General features: G+C 41.9%; 1 protein-coding gene across 4 annotated transcripts in view; it reads left to right on the forward strand.

Moving 5' to 3' along the window:
* LOC128687379 (WD repeat-containing protein 73) overlaps positions 1–14,455 on the forward strand; it is a 34,281-nt gene extending 19,826 nt beyond the window's left edge. For all 4 annotated transcript variants that reach the window (XM_070080752.1, XM_053774846.2, XM_053774827.2 and 1 more), the window contains exon 6: positions 12,546–14,455. In XM_070080752.1, the coding sequence (XP_069936853.1) occupies positions 12,546–13,249 (704 nt within the window). In that variant the 3' untranslated portion in view covers positions 13,250–14,455. The remainder of the gene's footprint in view (positions 1–12,545) is intronic.
* Positions 14,456–15,414: the final 959 nt, after the last annotated feature.

Here is a 15,414-nt window from a genome sequence, read left to right on the forward strand (position 1 = left end):
AATTGAACAGTCTTGGGCTCTGGACACTTATTGTGTTGTCTCTCAGTGTGCTCGTGGCACCCCTGCTTTTCATCGGGGGAATGTTGCATCCCCTGCCGAGTCTTTTGCTTTCATACGGAGTGATTTTCATGTGTAGGTTTGGTGCCAATCCTTCCAGGACCTTCCAAGTATATATTATCATGTATCTCTCTCGCCTGCATTCGAGGGAGTACAGATCAAGGACCATCAACCATTCCCAGTAGTTTAGGTGCCTTATTGCACTTATGTGTGCTGTGAAAGTTCTTTGTACACTCTCCAGGTCTGCAATGTCGCCAGCCTTGAAGGGGGCCGTTAGTGTACAGCAGTATTCCAGCCTAGAGAGCACAAGCGATTTGAAGAGAATCATCATCGGCTTGGCGCCCCTAGTTTTGAAGGATCTCATTATCCAACCTATTATTTTCCTAGCGGATGAGGTAGATACATTGTTGTGGTCTTTGAAGGCGAGATCCGCTGACATTATCACTCCCAGGTCCTTCACATTACCTTTCTGCTCTATTGTATGGTTAGAATTTGTGGTATACCCTGACACATTTTTAATTTCTTCAAGTTTTCCATATCTGAGTAGTTTAAATTTCTCCTCGTTGAACTTCATATTGTTTTGAGTGGCCCATTTGAAGATTTAGTTGATGTCCGCTTGGAGTCTCGCAGTGTTTTCGATGGAGGTCACTGCCATGGTGATCCAGGTGTCATCTGCAAAGGAAGACATGGAGCTATGGCTTACATCTCTGTCTATGTCAGAAATGAGGATAAGGAATAGAATGGGAGCGAGTACTGTGCCTTGTGGAACAGAGCTTTTTACCATGGTTGCCTGGGACTTTACTCTGTTTACTATTACTCTTTGTGTTCTATTTGTCAGGAAGTTGTAGATCCATCTACCAACTTTTCCCGTTATTCCTTTATCCCGCATTTTGTGTGCTATTACACCATGGTCACACTTGTTGAAAGCTTTTGCAAAGTCTGTGTATATTACATCTGTATTTTGTTCATCCTCTACAGCATCCAGGACCTTGTCATAGTGGTCCAGTAGCTAGGACAGGCAGGAGCGACCTGCTCTAAACCCTTATTGTCCTGGTTTGTGTAACTGATGGGTATCTAGGTGGTTGGCTATCTTGCTTCTTAGAACCCTCACAAAGATTTTTATATGGGATGTTAGTGTTATCGGTCTGTAGTTCTTTGCAATTGCTTTACTGCCACCTTTGTGGAGTGGGGCTGTGTCTGTTGTTTTTAGTGTGTGTGGGATGACCCCAGTGTCCATGCTCCCTCTCCATAAAATGCTGAAGGCACGCGATGGGACTTCTTGCAGTTCTTGATGAACATGGAGTTCCACGAGTCTGGGCCTGGGGCAGAGTGCATGGGTATGTCATTAATTGCCTCTTCAAAATCTTGTGGAGTTATAATAATATCCGAGAGTTTTGGGATGACCAAATTTTGGGTTTCATTCATAAAGAATTCATTTGGATTGTCGACCCTTAGAGTGGGCAGTGGATCGTTGAACACTGAGTCATATTGGAACTTTAGTATCTCACTCATTTCTTGGCTATCATCTGTGTATGTCCCATCCCGCCTAAGCAGGGGCCCAATACTGGATGTTGTTTTTCCCTTAGATTTGGCATAAGAGAAGAATTTTTTTTTTTTAATTTCCTTTATGGCTTTTAGTTCTTCCTGTGATTCTTGTCTCTTATAAGATTCCTTCAGCTTAAGTTCGATATTTGCAATTTCAATGACTAGTGCCTCCCTTCATATCTCAGATATATTGACCCCAGTTAGCAGCTCTGTGACTCTTCGCCTTCGTCTGTATAAGGAACGTCTCTCTCTTTCTAGTTTACATCTTCTCTTTCTTTTTCTTAATGGAATATGTCTAGAGCAGATTTCAAGAACCACAGAATTCATTTTTTCAAGGCAGATGTTCGGGACCATGTTGTTTAGAATATCTTCCCAGCTTGTTTCATTTAGGACATGGTTTACTTGATCCCATTGTATGTTTTCATTGTTGAAATTGAATTTCGTGAAGAGACCTTCATGACTGCTCACATATTGCTGGTTGAGAGCCCTATGCATACATGTTGGTACCTCTATTATGTTGTGATCTGAGTGAATTATCTTTGATACAATTATATTACGTATCAGATCATCATTGTTAGTGAAGATGAGGTCCAGCGTATTTTCTAGTCTTGTAGGCTCTACTATTTTCTGGTTTATGGTGAATTTGTTGCAGAGATTTAATAGTTCGTGTGTGTGTGAATTTTCATCAGAGCTGCCTCCCAGGGTGATCTCTGCTAAAACATTGTTTGCTATACTCCTCCATTTTAGGTGTCTCAGATTGATATCTCTTAGTAGTAAGATGTTTGGGGCAGGAGTTGGGAGATTTTCCAGACAGTGGTCAATTTTCTCAAGCTGCTCCTGGAATTGCTAGGAAGTTGCATCTGGAGGCTTGAATACTACTACAATGACAAGGTTTTGGTTTTCGATCTTTATTGCCAGAACTTCAACTACATCAGTTGAGGTGTTTAGTAGTTCTGTGCAAATGAGCGTCTCTGTGACATACAGGCCAACCCTCCCTTGTTGCCTGTTTAGTCTCTTGCATTGGAATAGGTTATAACCTGGGATCCAAATTTCGTTGTCATAATGATCCTTTATGTGGGTCTCTGTGATTGCTGCAAACATTGCATTTGACTCCATGAGTAGTCTCTTGATGTAAGGAATTTTGTTGTTTTCTGATGGCTTTAGACCCTGTATGTTTGCAAAGACAAATGTCGTATTGGTGGAATTTAGGGGGTTTTATTTGCTGACTCCAATATCTGTTGTTCTGGGGTAGAGACCAATGTCCGTGCCTCTGCTCTAGAAGTGTTTTTAGGTGGTGTGGGATTATTGTCATTTCTTGCCAGTCTTTTTTTCCCTTCTGTCCCTAAAAGGCCTCTGTCCCTAAAGAGGTTGTGGCTCCTCTCTTTTGTTTCCCATAGTCTGGCTGGTCTGTGTCTTCTAGTCCCCTTTAGATGATGTGCCTGGCAGTATGCATTGTAGCATTTTCTTTCATGGATTGATGAGTGACACATTTCTGGGTGAAATAAGTTGCAAGAAGGGAAGTTGCACTCTCCTGTTGTCATGTGGGTGTGGCATTTTTTGGGATGGTCAAAGGTGCATGTCCCACCTGTTTTACCAGATATACTGTCCCTGCAGATACCCAAGGCATAGTATATACATAGATTGTACTTCTGTTTGCTAGGATTTATTGTAGCTGTGTTCACTGCTGGTGCATTTATTTTTCCTGTTTCCTCAATATCTATTACCCCTGTATGGACATCAGTGCTTCCACCAGGTTTTGATGGTAGTGTGTCAACGCTATTCCCTGATGCCTCATCCCATTTTGATCCATCTCCAGCAATGTCTCTATTTTGAACCTCTGTGGACTGAATAAGGTTGTCTTCAGTGTCCTCCAGGACAACACTAGTACCTTCAGCACTGTCCTCCAGGACAGCACTAGCACCCTCAGAAGCACTCTCCTCCAGGACAACACTAGCACCCTCAGCACTGTCCTCCAGGACAGCACTGTCCCCCTCAGAAGCACTCTCCTCCAGGACAACACTAGCACCCTCAGCACTATCCTCCAGGACAGCACTAGCCCCTTCAGGAGCACTGTCCAAGACAGCCCTGTTCCTATCACCCATCTTTTTTTCCCCAGCTGTCATACTATGCTGACATGTCTTTCAAGGAAGATTTTTTTTGTTGTTGTCTTTTAATATAGATGTCATTTCCTCATACAGGTGTATCTCGTTTGGGCAGACCCAAAAACATCTCTCTGAGTTTGTCAAGTGTGGTCACTAGTTTAAAATCCCTGCATATACTATGGGACCATTGACCACACAAATGGCAAGCAATCCAGGCCTGTCTTTGTGCCTTACTCTTTCTGCAGACTACACAGATCTTCATGGTAGTGTTCATCTTAGCAGTACTAGACAACTCTCCTAGCTAGCTAGTCTATAATTCCCCGAAGTATTTAATTTTTTGTAACAGTTCTTCCGATTTGGCTTTATTTCCAACGAAACCGTTTGAATTTGCCCAAATCTGGCTTTATTTCCACAGAAAGCATTTGAATCCGCTCGAATCTAGCGGAATCTGTTTGAATCCGCCCGAATCCAGTTGTGGCATGCAAAGAGTACGTAACCTTTATTCGGCGCATGGACACACCCTCATTTACAGGCTATCTCCCCCAACCAGCGAACCAGGTTGCTAAGAGTTGATGATGGGGCCCCATCGTTCAACTAGTGACCAGGTTCTAGCCAATAAGAAGGTGGGATTGGCAATCGCAGAGGTTATGTGGATACCGCTCTCCTGTCTGCCCTTGTCATTCCCATTCTAGAGCTGGTTGAGCACGGTCTGCTATCTTGTGGCTTCTATTTCTGCCTTGCTTACCGTGACGTGCACTATACTTATTACTGTACATAGTGTACATATTGCTGTTCTAAATTGGTGAAGGATAATATAAGTCTAAACTTTTTCTACTGTGTTTATTTGCTCCCATTACACCTGGGATAACAGGCCATTTGAAATCCTAGGTTGTAATATGGGGGCCTGTCCGGGATCTGGACTTAGAGAAACGGTTGAGCTTAGGGTGAAGCTTGTAGCAGGAACATTGTGTAGCTTGCTGTTTCGCTTCGCTTTACAAATTTTGCGTGTCAGTTGCTTATGATCAGCCTTGCTATTGTGTGATCGTTCAACAGCTCGCTACTAGCTTGTTCAGTGTGCTCGCTTCGCTACGGTCAATCTTGTGTGCAGTCGGCTTTGCTTGTATGCGTATTCTGCAATCGTACTGTGCATAGCTAAGCGTGTTCTGCAAATTAACGTGTTACGTTGGGGTATTCGTACTGTGCATAGCGAATAACTTATGCCACCTAGACGAGTCAGACGCCTGGTGTCGGCATATACTTTGCTTAACCTACCTAAATTGTCCCTACAGCGTTGTTGGCAAATTGCTCGTTCCATTGGCATTCCCTATAAACGCACTCTCACAGCTGCACAACTGCGTTCACTTATTGCTGACATACTTATTGAAGAAGAGATGGCACATCAAACTCCTCCCTCTACGGGAGCTGGGGCAAAAACTCTTATGTTCTCGCATGAGGAAGATGATACACCTACGGAGCAAAATGGTCAGTATGGTGCAGCTGGGTTGTCTCAAGGTGAATCAGCGTCGTTGGCACTTGAGCTGGCAAAAATCACGCTGGAGCAAACTAGGGAACAGAGAGCATTCGCAAGGGAAGAATTTGATAGGGAAAGAGAAAGGAGGCAGTTTTCGCATTCTGTAAACGATTTCAGTTTACAAAAAGCAGTACAGCTTGTTCCCCGCTTCAATGAGGCCGAACCAGAGCAATTTTTCGAAAGCTTCGAAAATCAGGCTCGAGCCTTGAGGTGGCCGGAACAGCACTGGGCAGCGTTGGTTCATACAGCATTATTGGGTAAGGCACAGGAATTTACGTCGGTATTAACTGACGCTGAATTCTCTGATTATCAAGTAGTGAAGACCACAGTGTTGGGAGCATATACATGTATCCCAGCTAAATATCGTAAGACCTTCAAATTGAACAGGCGGCAGCTTGGTCAATCCCTGGTGGACTTTGTGAGACAGCAAACCAAAGCTTTTACCAGCTGGTATAAAGCGAGTGGTGTCTCTAACTTTGAGGAGCTGGTGCAGCTTATTCTGATTGATAACCTGCTGGAGTCTGTGGGACCAGAGGTTCGTGTCTTTCTGCAGGATCGTGACTTAACCACTGCATTGGAGGCGGCCAGGTTGGCTGATACCTTCGAAACGAACCGCTCCTTGTCCGAGCGGTCCCGTCTCTCTTTTCAACAGTCTGGCGTGAGCAGAGATCGACAACATTGGAGAATGAAGTGCCAGCCGGAGGGAGAGCGTCTACGTCATCCAACCAAGTCACCTGGTGAGCCACGCTTCTCAACATATGGTCCCCCTGCGGAGAGGCAAACTACTTATGGAGCATCTCGACAACAATATCCAGAGAGGCACCAGCCAGAACGACACCACTTGCAACGTCATCAGGGAGTAAAGGGCAAGCCTGTCGTCTGCTTCAGGTGTAATAAAGTTTGTCACATCAGTTCCAACTGCCCCCAAAAACCTCAACCCATCGGGAAAATCTCTAATATCCCTAGTAACATGTCCCCTAGAGAAGTAGAAAAAGGTATGGCCCCTTATTATTGCGAAAGTCTTATTTCCCTTCAGGAAAACTCAGAACCAACTAAAGTAAATACCTTTAGAGATACTGGAGCATATTGCTCACTTGTCAGAGAAGGAATATTACCCCTTTCAGAGAATACTTCCTTGAATTCCTCAGTTTTATTGGAAGCCTATGGAGGAGCTATATATTCTGTTCCTTTGCATAAAATTTATGTACAGTGCAAATATTACACTGGGTACTTGACTGTAGGTGTCTCAAAAGGATTTCCCATGAAAAATGCCATGTTATTACTGGGTAATAACATTACTACTGTTACTTCGTGTCCTGAACCTATAATGATTAATGCTTCTTGGGATTCTCATTAAAAATAAACAAAAATTTTTATTTTAAAGTTGGGGAAATTAAAAGGGGTTAAAGGGTAATTAAACATCCCCTTTATCACCCCCCTCCTTAAACGGAAAGATTACCAAAAATTAAAAAAAAAAGCGTGGGGGCCCTTTCCGAAGGGTTGGGGTGAATTCCAGGTTCCTTTTAAATAAAAAATTTAAATCTGGGTATAAAAACCTTTTGGGTGAATCTTTGGGGCAAAGTAATATTTTCGGGGGGGTCAAAAAATGGATGGGGAAAAGGGAAAAATTAAAATGGTTTTAAGGGTTGGGTGGGTGAATTGAAGTTCCCCAAAAATATCAAAAAAGATGAAACAAAACAGAACACACCCCCTTTTTCCATTCCCGGGGGGAAAAGGGGTTTGGGAACCAACCCGGACAGAAACTAGTTTAGGTTTGGGATGTGAGGGTTTCTATTTAAATTTTTGGTAGCTCCATTTATAAACCCCCTCAAAACAAAATTTTGTTAGAACATGGTTTAGTGGAGGAGTCATCTAGTCCATGGGCTTCACCGTGCATCCTAGTAAAAAAGGCTGATGGAGGGTTTCGTATGTGCACAGACTACCGTAAAGTGAACGAGGTCACAATTACAGATGCTTACCCTCTTCCTCGTCTGGATGACGTAATTGACTTTGTGGGTAAGGCTACTTTTGTGTCCAAATTAGATCTCCTTAAAGGTTACTATCAGGTACCTTTGACAGATAAGGCGAAGGAAATCTCTGCCTTCGTAATTCCAGGAGGTCATTATCAGTATACAGTTACCCCCTTCGGAATGAAAAATTCCCCCTCTTCATTCCAGAAACTCGTCCATCAGGCTATTAAAGGACTTGAAGGCACGGCAGCATACCTAGATGATATTGTTGTGGTGTCTGATACTTGGGATCAACACCTACTTAGACTTAAAGCTCTGTTTGAGACCTTTAAGAATTCCCAATTAACAGTTAATTTATCTAAATCTTCCTTTGGCCAGGCCACTGTCACTTTTCTAGGCCATGAAGTAGGTAGTGGTAATGTTGCACCTAAACTTGCTAAAGTTCTTTCGATTAAAGATTATCCAGTTCCTCATGATAGGAAATCTCTTCAACGTTTCCTAGGCATGATAGGATTTTACAGAAGATTCTGTAAGAATTTCTCAGATATTGTAGCCCCTCTTACCTCTCTTACCAGTCATAAAGTTCCCTTTAATTGGACGTCAGATTGTAACACTGCTTTTAATAAAGCAAAAAGATTATTGTGCTCTGCACCCATTCTCCTGTCTCCAGACTTCTCCAAACCTTTTTCATTACAGGTTGATGCTTGTGAGTCTGGGGTTGGGGCGGTACTATTACAAATCGGGAACAAGGAGCTGCAGCCAATCGCATACTTTTCAGCTAAGTTCCAGCCACATCAGAGAGCTTACTCTACCATTGAAAAAGAAGCCCTCGCGCTGGTAATGGCTTTGGAGCATTTCGATGTTTATGTGGGCCAGACATCGCAGGTGGTCACAGTCTACAGTGATCACAACCCGTTAGTCTATCTCCAAGTCATGAAGAATCACAACACAAGGCTTATGCGTTGGACGCTCAGGCTGCAGCCCTACAATATAAAAATTAATTATATTGCCGGCAAAGAAAATGTGTTGGCAGACTCTTTGTCAAGAGTCTAGTTTAATATCTTATTTAGGTTAGGATGTATTTGTGGTAACCCCCCTTTCAAGCTCTTTTTTTTATCCCCTGATGTGGGGGTTTTTTTTAGTGAGGGGATACGGGCTACCGTCCGCTTGTATCTTGGACCTATGTTGGCCTATCTGACTGCTGTCTCACTCTGAGTTTAGGGTTTGGCTTTTGGTCACTAGGAAAGCTGAGCTCTATCTAAGAGTTGGATGGTGGAGAGGATAGGCGGTCCCATTATTTTGTGCCATGGCGGCACGGTTACCACTGGGAGGTGGCAGCCTAATCCTGAGCCTTCTCGGGGGTGGGGGTGTGGCATGCAAAGAGTACGTAACCTTTATTCGGCGCATGGACACACCCTCATTTACAGGCTATCTCCCCCAACCAGCGAACCAGGTTGCTAAGAGTCGATGATGGGGCCCCATCGTTCAACTAGTGACCAGGTTCTAGCCAATAAGAAGGTGGGATTGGCAATCGCAGAGGTTATGTGGATACCGCTCTCCTGTCTGCCCTTGTCATTCCCATTCTAGAGCTGGTTGAGCACGGTCTGCTATCTTGTGGCTTCTATTTCTGCCTTGCTTACCGTGACGTGCACTATACTTATTACTGTACATAGTGTACATATTGCTGTTCTAAATTGGTGAAGGATAATATAAGTCTAAACTTTTTCTACTGTGTTTATTTGCTCCCATTACACCTGGGATAACAGGCCATTTGAAATCCTAGGTTGTAATCCGGTAGAATCCAGCTAGTGAATCACTGTTTATTTTTTTCCTAATAAGCACTTTAACAGTAGATCTGTCTATCTGTATTGTAACTATTTGTTGTAGTTACTGTTTGATAGGGCATGTAGAGCCCCGTCAGTTAGTGAAACCAGTCAGAGGATATATTGTTATCAATGAATGTTTGAATCCAGTCGTTGGATAAATCCGGGCAGATCCAGATTAGCTCACTGGGTGATGTTGGACTAGCTCATAAAAGGATTACTGGAAAAAAAAAAAATTAAAGAGTAATAGGTGTTCAGTTTGATACAGAAAGTATAACTTTCATGTTTGGGTGCCGATGGCTTCAATAATGGAGGAATAATGATTTTCATTGTGTATATAGTGACCGCTGCTAACTGCAGGTTTACCACACACTGTATATGTCACTCCAGGTGCTGTATGACCCCTGCAATAACTTTTGAAAATCTATAATTATTATATTGTATTACCTGTAAATAAGATGACAGGCCAAAAAAGAGTTAAAAGGACTACAAATACTACAAAACAGTATGCATGTATACATATTTTCTATGCATATACAGTTTAGTGTTATTACATGTACTGTATGTAATAACAATATACATTCTTCTTCTTTCAACATACCAGCCATATCCCACCGAGATGGGGTGGCCCAAAAGAAAAAACTAAAGTTTCTCCTTTTAAATTTAGTAATATATACAGAAGGGGTTACTAGCCCCTTGCTCCCGGCATTTTAGTCGCCTCTTACGACACGCATGGCTTACAGAGGAAGAATTCTGTTTCACTTCCCCATGGAGATAAGAGGAAATAAACAAGAACAAGAATTAGAAAGAAAATAGAAGAAAACCCAGAGGGGTGTGTATATATATGCTTGTACACGTATGTGTAGTGTGACAGACAAAAGACACCAGCAATCCTACCATCATGTAAAACAATTACAGGCTTTTGTTTTACACTTACTTGGCAGGACGGTAGTACCTCCCTGGGCGGTTGCTGTCTACCAACCTACTACCTACAACAATATACATATGTGTATTAATTTCGCCTGTTTGCGAATTGTTAAGCATTTCAAATCTCTTTCGTTGTCCACTGCATGTGGCAGGATTCAATGAAATAACTTTCAAAACGAGCTTGGTGCCCGGGGGTATGGGGAAACATCGCTTAGCTTCGGCTAAGCACCTATACTTATGGCAGGTCTAGTCTCTTGGTAAAGTACTGTGGACTCTGATACAGAGTTAGCAGGTTCGAGTCCTGCTGTGGACATAGAGACAATGTTTGTAAATAATTTCGCCTGTTTGCGAATTGTTAAGCATGTATATTAAGGTAAGGAGCTGTATGTATTTATTGTAGTGCACTATAATGTTTAATAGTCATGTGCTTGATCATGAACATCAAAGACTATATATTTTTCACGTTATATTTTGATGTCAAAACCACATAACCCCAACTAGTAGAAGTGTAACTACTGGCATGTGGCAGGAAGATAGTATATTCTGGATTCTTGACATTTCCAGGTAGTTGCTTTACTAGTTGTAGTTTAGGGCTATCATTAATCTACCCAAGTTTCATTTTGTCTATCATTGATTACTCTTTCTCTCCTGCCTTATTGCTGCTTCCTGTAGCACTCTTCACTGCCCCTATAACATCTGCCCTGCAGCACTGTATGACCCTGGTGGTATAGCACTTATTTTGATTATAATAATAATCTGCCTTATTGTCATTTGCAAGACATTCTTCCAACCAGCACATTTATGTTATGAATCTTCTTCTATAGTACCTAGATTTTTTTTTTTTTCAACAAGTCGGCCGTTTCCCACCGAGGCAGGGTGACCCAAAAAGAAAGAAAATCCCCAAAAAGAAAATACTTTCATCATCATTCAACACTTTCACCTCACTCACACATAATCACTGCTTTTGCAGAGGTGCTCAGAACACAACAGTTTAGAAGCATATACGTATAAAGATACACAACATATCCCTCCAAACTGCTAATATCCCAAAACCCCTCCTTTAGAGTGCAGGCATTGTACTTCCCATTTCCAGGACTCAAGTCCGGCTATATAAAAATAACCAGTTTCCCTGAATCCCTTCACTAAATATTACCCTGCTCACACTCCAACAGATCGTCAGGTCCCAAATACCATTCGTCTCCATTCACTCCTATCGAACACGCTCATGCACGCCTGCTGGAAGTCCAAGTTCCTTGCCCACAAAACCTCCCTTACCCCTTCCTTCCAACATTTTTGAGGACGACCCCTACCCCGCCTTCCTTCTCCTACAGATTTAAATGCTCTCCATGTCATTCTACTTTGATCCATTCTCTCTAAATGACCAAACCACCTCAACAACCCCTCTTCAGCCCTCTGACTAATACTTTTATTAACTCCACACCTTCTCCTAATTTCCACACACCGAATTTTCTGCATAATATTTACACCACACATTGCCCTTAGATAGGACATCTCCACTGCCTCCAACCGCCTCCTCGCTGCTGCATTCACAACCCAAGCTTCACACCCATATAAGAGTGTCGGCACTACTATACTTTCATACATTCCCTTCTTTGCCTCCATAGATAACGTTTTTTGACTCCACATATACCTCAACGCACCACTCACCTTTTTTCCTTCATCAATTCTTTGATTAACCTCATCCTTCATAAATCCATTTGCTGACACATCAACTCCCAAGTATCTGAAAACATTCACTTCTTCCATACTCCTCCTCCCCAATTTGATATCCAATTTTTCTTTATCTAAATCATTTGATACCCTCATCACCTTACTCTTTTCTATGTTCACTTTCAACTTTCTACCTTTACACACACTCCCAGACTCATCCACTAACCTTTGTAATTTTTCTTTAGAATCTCCCATAAGCACAGTATCATCAGCAAAAAGTAACTGTGTCAATTCCCATTTTGTATTTGATTCCCCATAATTTAATCCCATCCCTCTCCCGAACACCCTAGCATTTACTTCTTTTACAACCCCATCTATAAATATATTAATCAACCATGGTGACATTACACATCCCTGTCTAAGACCTACTTTTACCGGGAAGTAGTCTCCCTCTCTTCTACACACCCTAACCTGAGTCTCACTATCCTCATAAAAACTCTTTACAGCATTTAGTAACTTACCACCTATTCCATGTACTTGCAACATCTGCCACATTGCTCCCCTATCCACTCTATCATATGCCTTTTCTAAATCCATAAATGCAATAAAAACTTCCCTACCTTTATCTAAATACTGTTCACATATATGCCTCAATGTAAACACTAGATATTAACCTAAATATTAACCCTTAAACTGTCCAAATGTAGATATATGTTTTCGCACGTAGTGCTCCGACCATGATTTTCTCCATTTGAAAGCATGTAAAAAAAGTAGATCTACATTCTGAGCACTATGCGAGCAAATGTAGATCTACGTTTGGACAGTCTAAGGGTTAAAGGGCAAGTCATCAAGTCAGTAACCAGTTGGTCAAAAAATAATTTTTAATCATGAATTTTTTTTTCCTCCAAATTGCTCACAGATGTGATCAGCTTAACCAGGGCCCTGAGAAAGGATGTGAAGGATGCCTCCTTGGCTTCGTCCGGCATTAGTGTTTACGTTGGTGAATCTCTCTCTCGCATCAACAGTTTTGACCTGAATTCAAGCAAAGTGTCTGAAGTCCTCAAGATTCCAAATGATACTGCAAATAATAGTGTTGTGGACTGTAAGGACGCAATTAGCAACATGTCTTATGTGTGTGAAAAACTTTTTATAGGCCTGAGAGACAGAGGAAATGTGCTTTTGTATGAGCCAAGACTAGGTAAGGTTGCACAAGACATAGCAACATCAAATATTTTAGAGAAAAATTGGACAATGGATGTCAGTTGTGGTGGAGACTTTGTGGCTATTGCTAACTCCTATGGTACTTTAAATGTTTATGATATAAGGAATTGTAGCAAAGCAATTTTTGCAGATACAGTGAAGGTGGAAGAAAACAAACTGGAGATCCACGAAGTATGCATTAGCCCAAATAGCTCTTTTGTATCAGTGTGTGGTCGTGACACAAATGTTCGTGTTTTTAACTTCAACAGAGCTGAGGTGAATAATGGAAATGTATTCACTCACGATGGTCATAGAGGACATAATGTAGAGAGTATTGTAACTCATTTATGGCACCCATCAAAGGACAAACTTGTTCTTTCTGCTGATAACACAGGTAAGCTAGAGGCTTGGAGGTTTAGATAGATCCAGTCTCTAGAGAAATTAACAGCTATATGTATATACAGTGGACTCCCGCCTTACGATCAGCTCCCAACTCGAACAGTTATGTAAGTGTATTTTTGTAAGTGCTTTTGTACGTGTATTTTTGGGGGTCTGAAACGGACTAATCTAATTTACAATATTCATTATGGGAACAAATTCGTTCGGTAACGGCACCCGAACAAACTTCTGGAATGAATTAATATCCTAAGTCGGGGGTCCACTATATTTAGAGTAATTTATCGAAGGGTCTCTTTAAAATGTGATTGCAGAGTACAGCAATACAGATTACAGCCAATTAACCCTTTCAGGGTCCAGAGGCCAAATCTTAGAGTGACAGCCAGGGTTCAAGAATTAAAAAAAAAAAAAACTTACAGAATTAAAGATAATATTTTTCTTATTATTTTATTAACACACTGGCTGATTCCCACCAAGGCAGGGTGGATCGAAAAAGAAAAACTTTCACCATCATTCACTCCATCACTGTCTTGCCAGAAGGGTGCTTTACACTATAGTTTTTAAACTGCAACATTAACACCCCTCCTTCAGAGTGCAGGCACTGTACTTCCCATCTCCAGGTAATAAAACAAAAAACAAAAAATTCCCTAAAGTCAGTACCTGACCAGCCGGGCTGTGATTCGTATGTCAGCTTGGGTGCGGCCAGCAGTAACAGCCTGGTTGATCAGTCCCTGATCCACCACGAGGTCTGGTCTCAGACCGGGCCACAGGGGCATTGACCTCTGAAACCCTCTCCAGGTATACTCCAGGTATTTCAAGCTTACACGTATAAGGAAATCTGACTAATCTTTTCATTAATAAACTGAAAGACAGGGTACAGTGCATGTAATAAAGTTTCTTCATTGTTATAGTACAAGGGAGAGGGGAGGTATGATTTACAAACACCAGATTTACAAACACCAGATTTACAAACACCAGATTTACAGACACCTGGCTTACAAATACAGTGGTACTTTGACTTACGAGTGCCCCAACTTACAAGCCGTCGCTAGGTGAATGTTTTGCTTTGAGTTGCGAGCCAAAATCTGAGTTACGAGTGAGCTTCCGATACGTCACCACTAGTTGGTCCAGCGAACGCCACAACATCCGCCCAGCATCCCAGCGTTTTGTGCTTTTTGTGCAGTTATTTTGCCAAATTTAATTTTTCTAACCATGGGTCCTAAGAAAGTAAGTGCAAAGTAAAAGGACACAAGTGCAACTAATGTGACATTTATTGTGGCAACGTTTCGCTCTCCAGGAGCTTTATCAAGCCATTACAAACAATACATGGACACAGAGGGTATATAAAGGCTCAGAGTGAGGTGAATACTAGTGAGGTACCATTTCGATGTTCACTAGTGGTAGTAGTAGTAGTAGTAGTGACAAAAGTAATACAATATGGTGGAGCAATTAATTCGTACATGAGTAAAAGGATATAAAAGCTTGGGTAACATAAAAATAGGTTGGACAAATATAAACTGGAATGAGGCAGCTTGTTTCAGTGTTCACTCTCTGTGCTTTGTGTAGTATAACAGGAGAGACTATGTGATGGCAGGGTTTACTGTTTTCAGGAGGATTCTTGCTAAGACTTCGGAGATGGTGAAGCTGCCGTTGTTTTGTTTAATTGTATTCGAAACAGCGATCAGTGCTGATTCGAGGCACTTGCGTCTGCGGAAATTAGCTTCTTTGATCACTAATTGGGCGTCTCTGAATTTCATGAGATGATTGTTGGAATTTCGGTGTTGTACACAGGCGTTGTTCAGGTTATCGTTCCTACATGCGTAAATGTGTTCATTGAGGCGGGTGTCGAGGTTTCTGGCTGTTTCACCTACGTAAATCTTGTCACAGCCTCCACAGGGTATAGTGTAAACTCCTGCATTGACTGGTTTGTGGTGCTTGGATTTTGTCCTGGTTATATCCTTTATTGAAGTGCTAGAAGCGATGGCGACTCTGGTGTTAGCTTGTGAAAGTGCTTTTGAGACGTTCAGTGCAACCTGACTGTTGGGAAGAATTATAACTTTGCTGGGAGTGGTGTTGATGCGTGGAGAATTTATGATCTGAAGAGCTCTTTTCTTGCAGTCTTTGATGAAAAAAGAAGGAAAATGTAACTCTGTGAATGTTTGGTGAATGTATGTACACTCCTCGTCAAGAAA

This window comes from Cherax quadricarinatus, unplaced genomic scaffold, assembly GCF_038502225.1.
Source record: "Cherax quadricarinatus isolate ZL_2023a unplaced genomic scaffold, ASM3850222v1 Contig910, whole genome shotgun sequence".
Classification (NCBI taxonomy): domain Eukaryota; kingdom Metazoa; phylum Arthropoda; class Malacostraca; order Decapoda; family Parastacidae; genus Cherax; species Cherax quadricarinatus.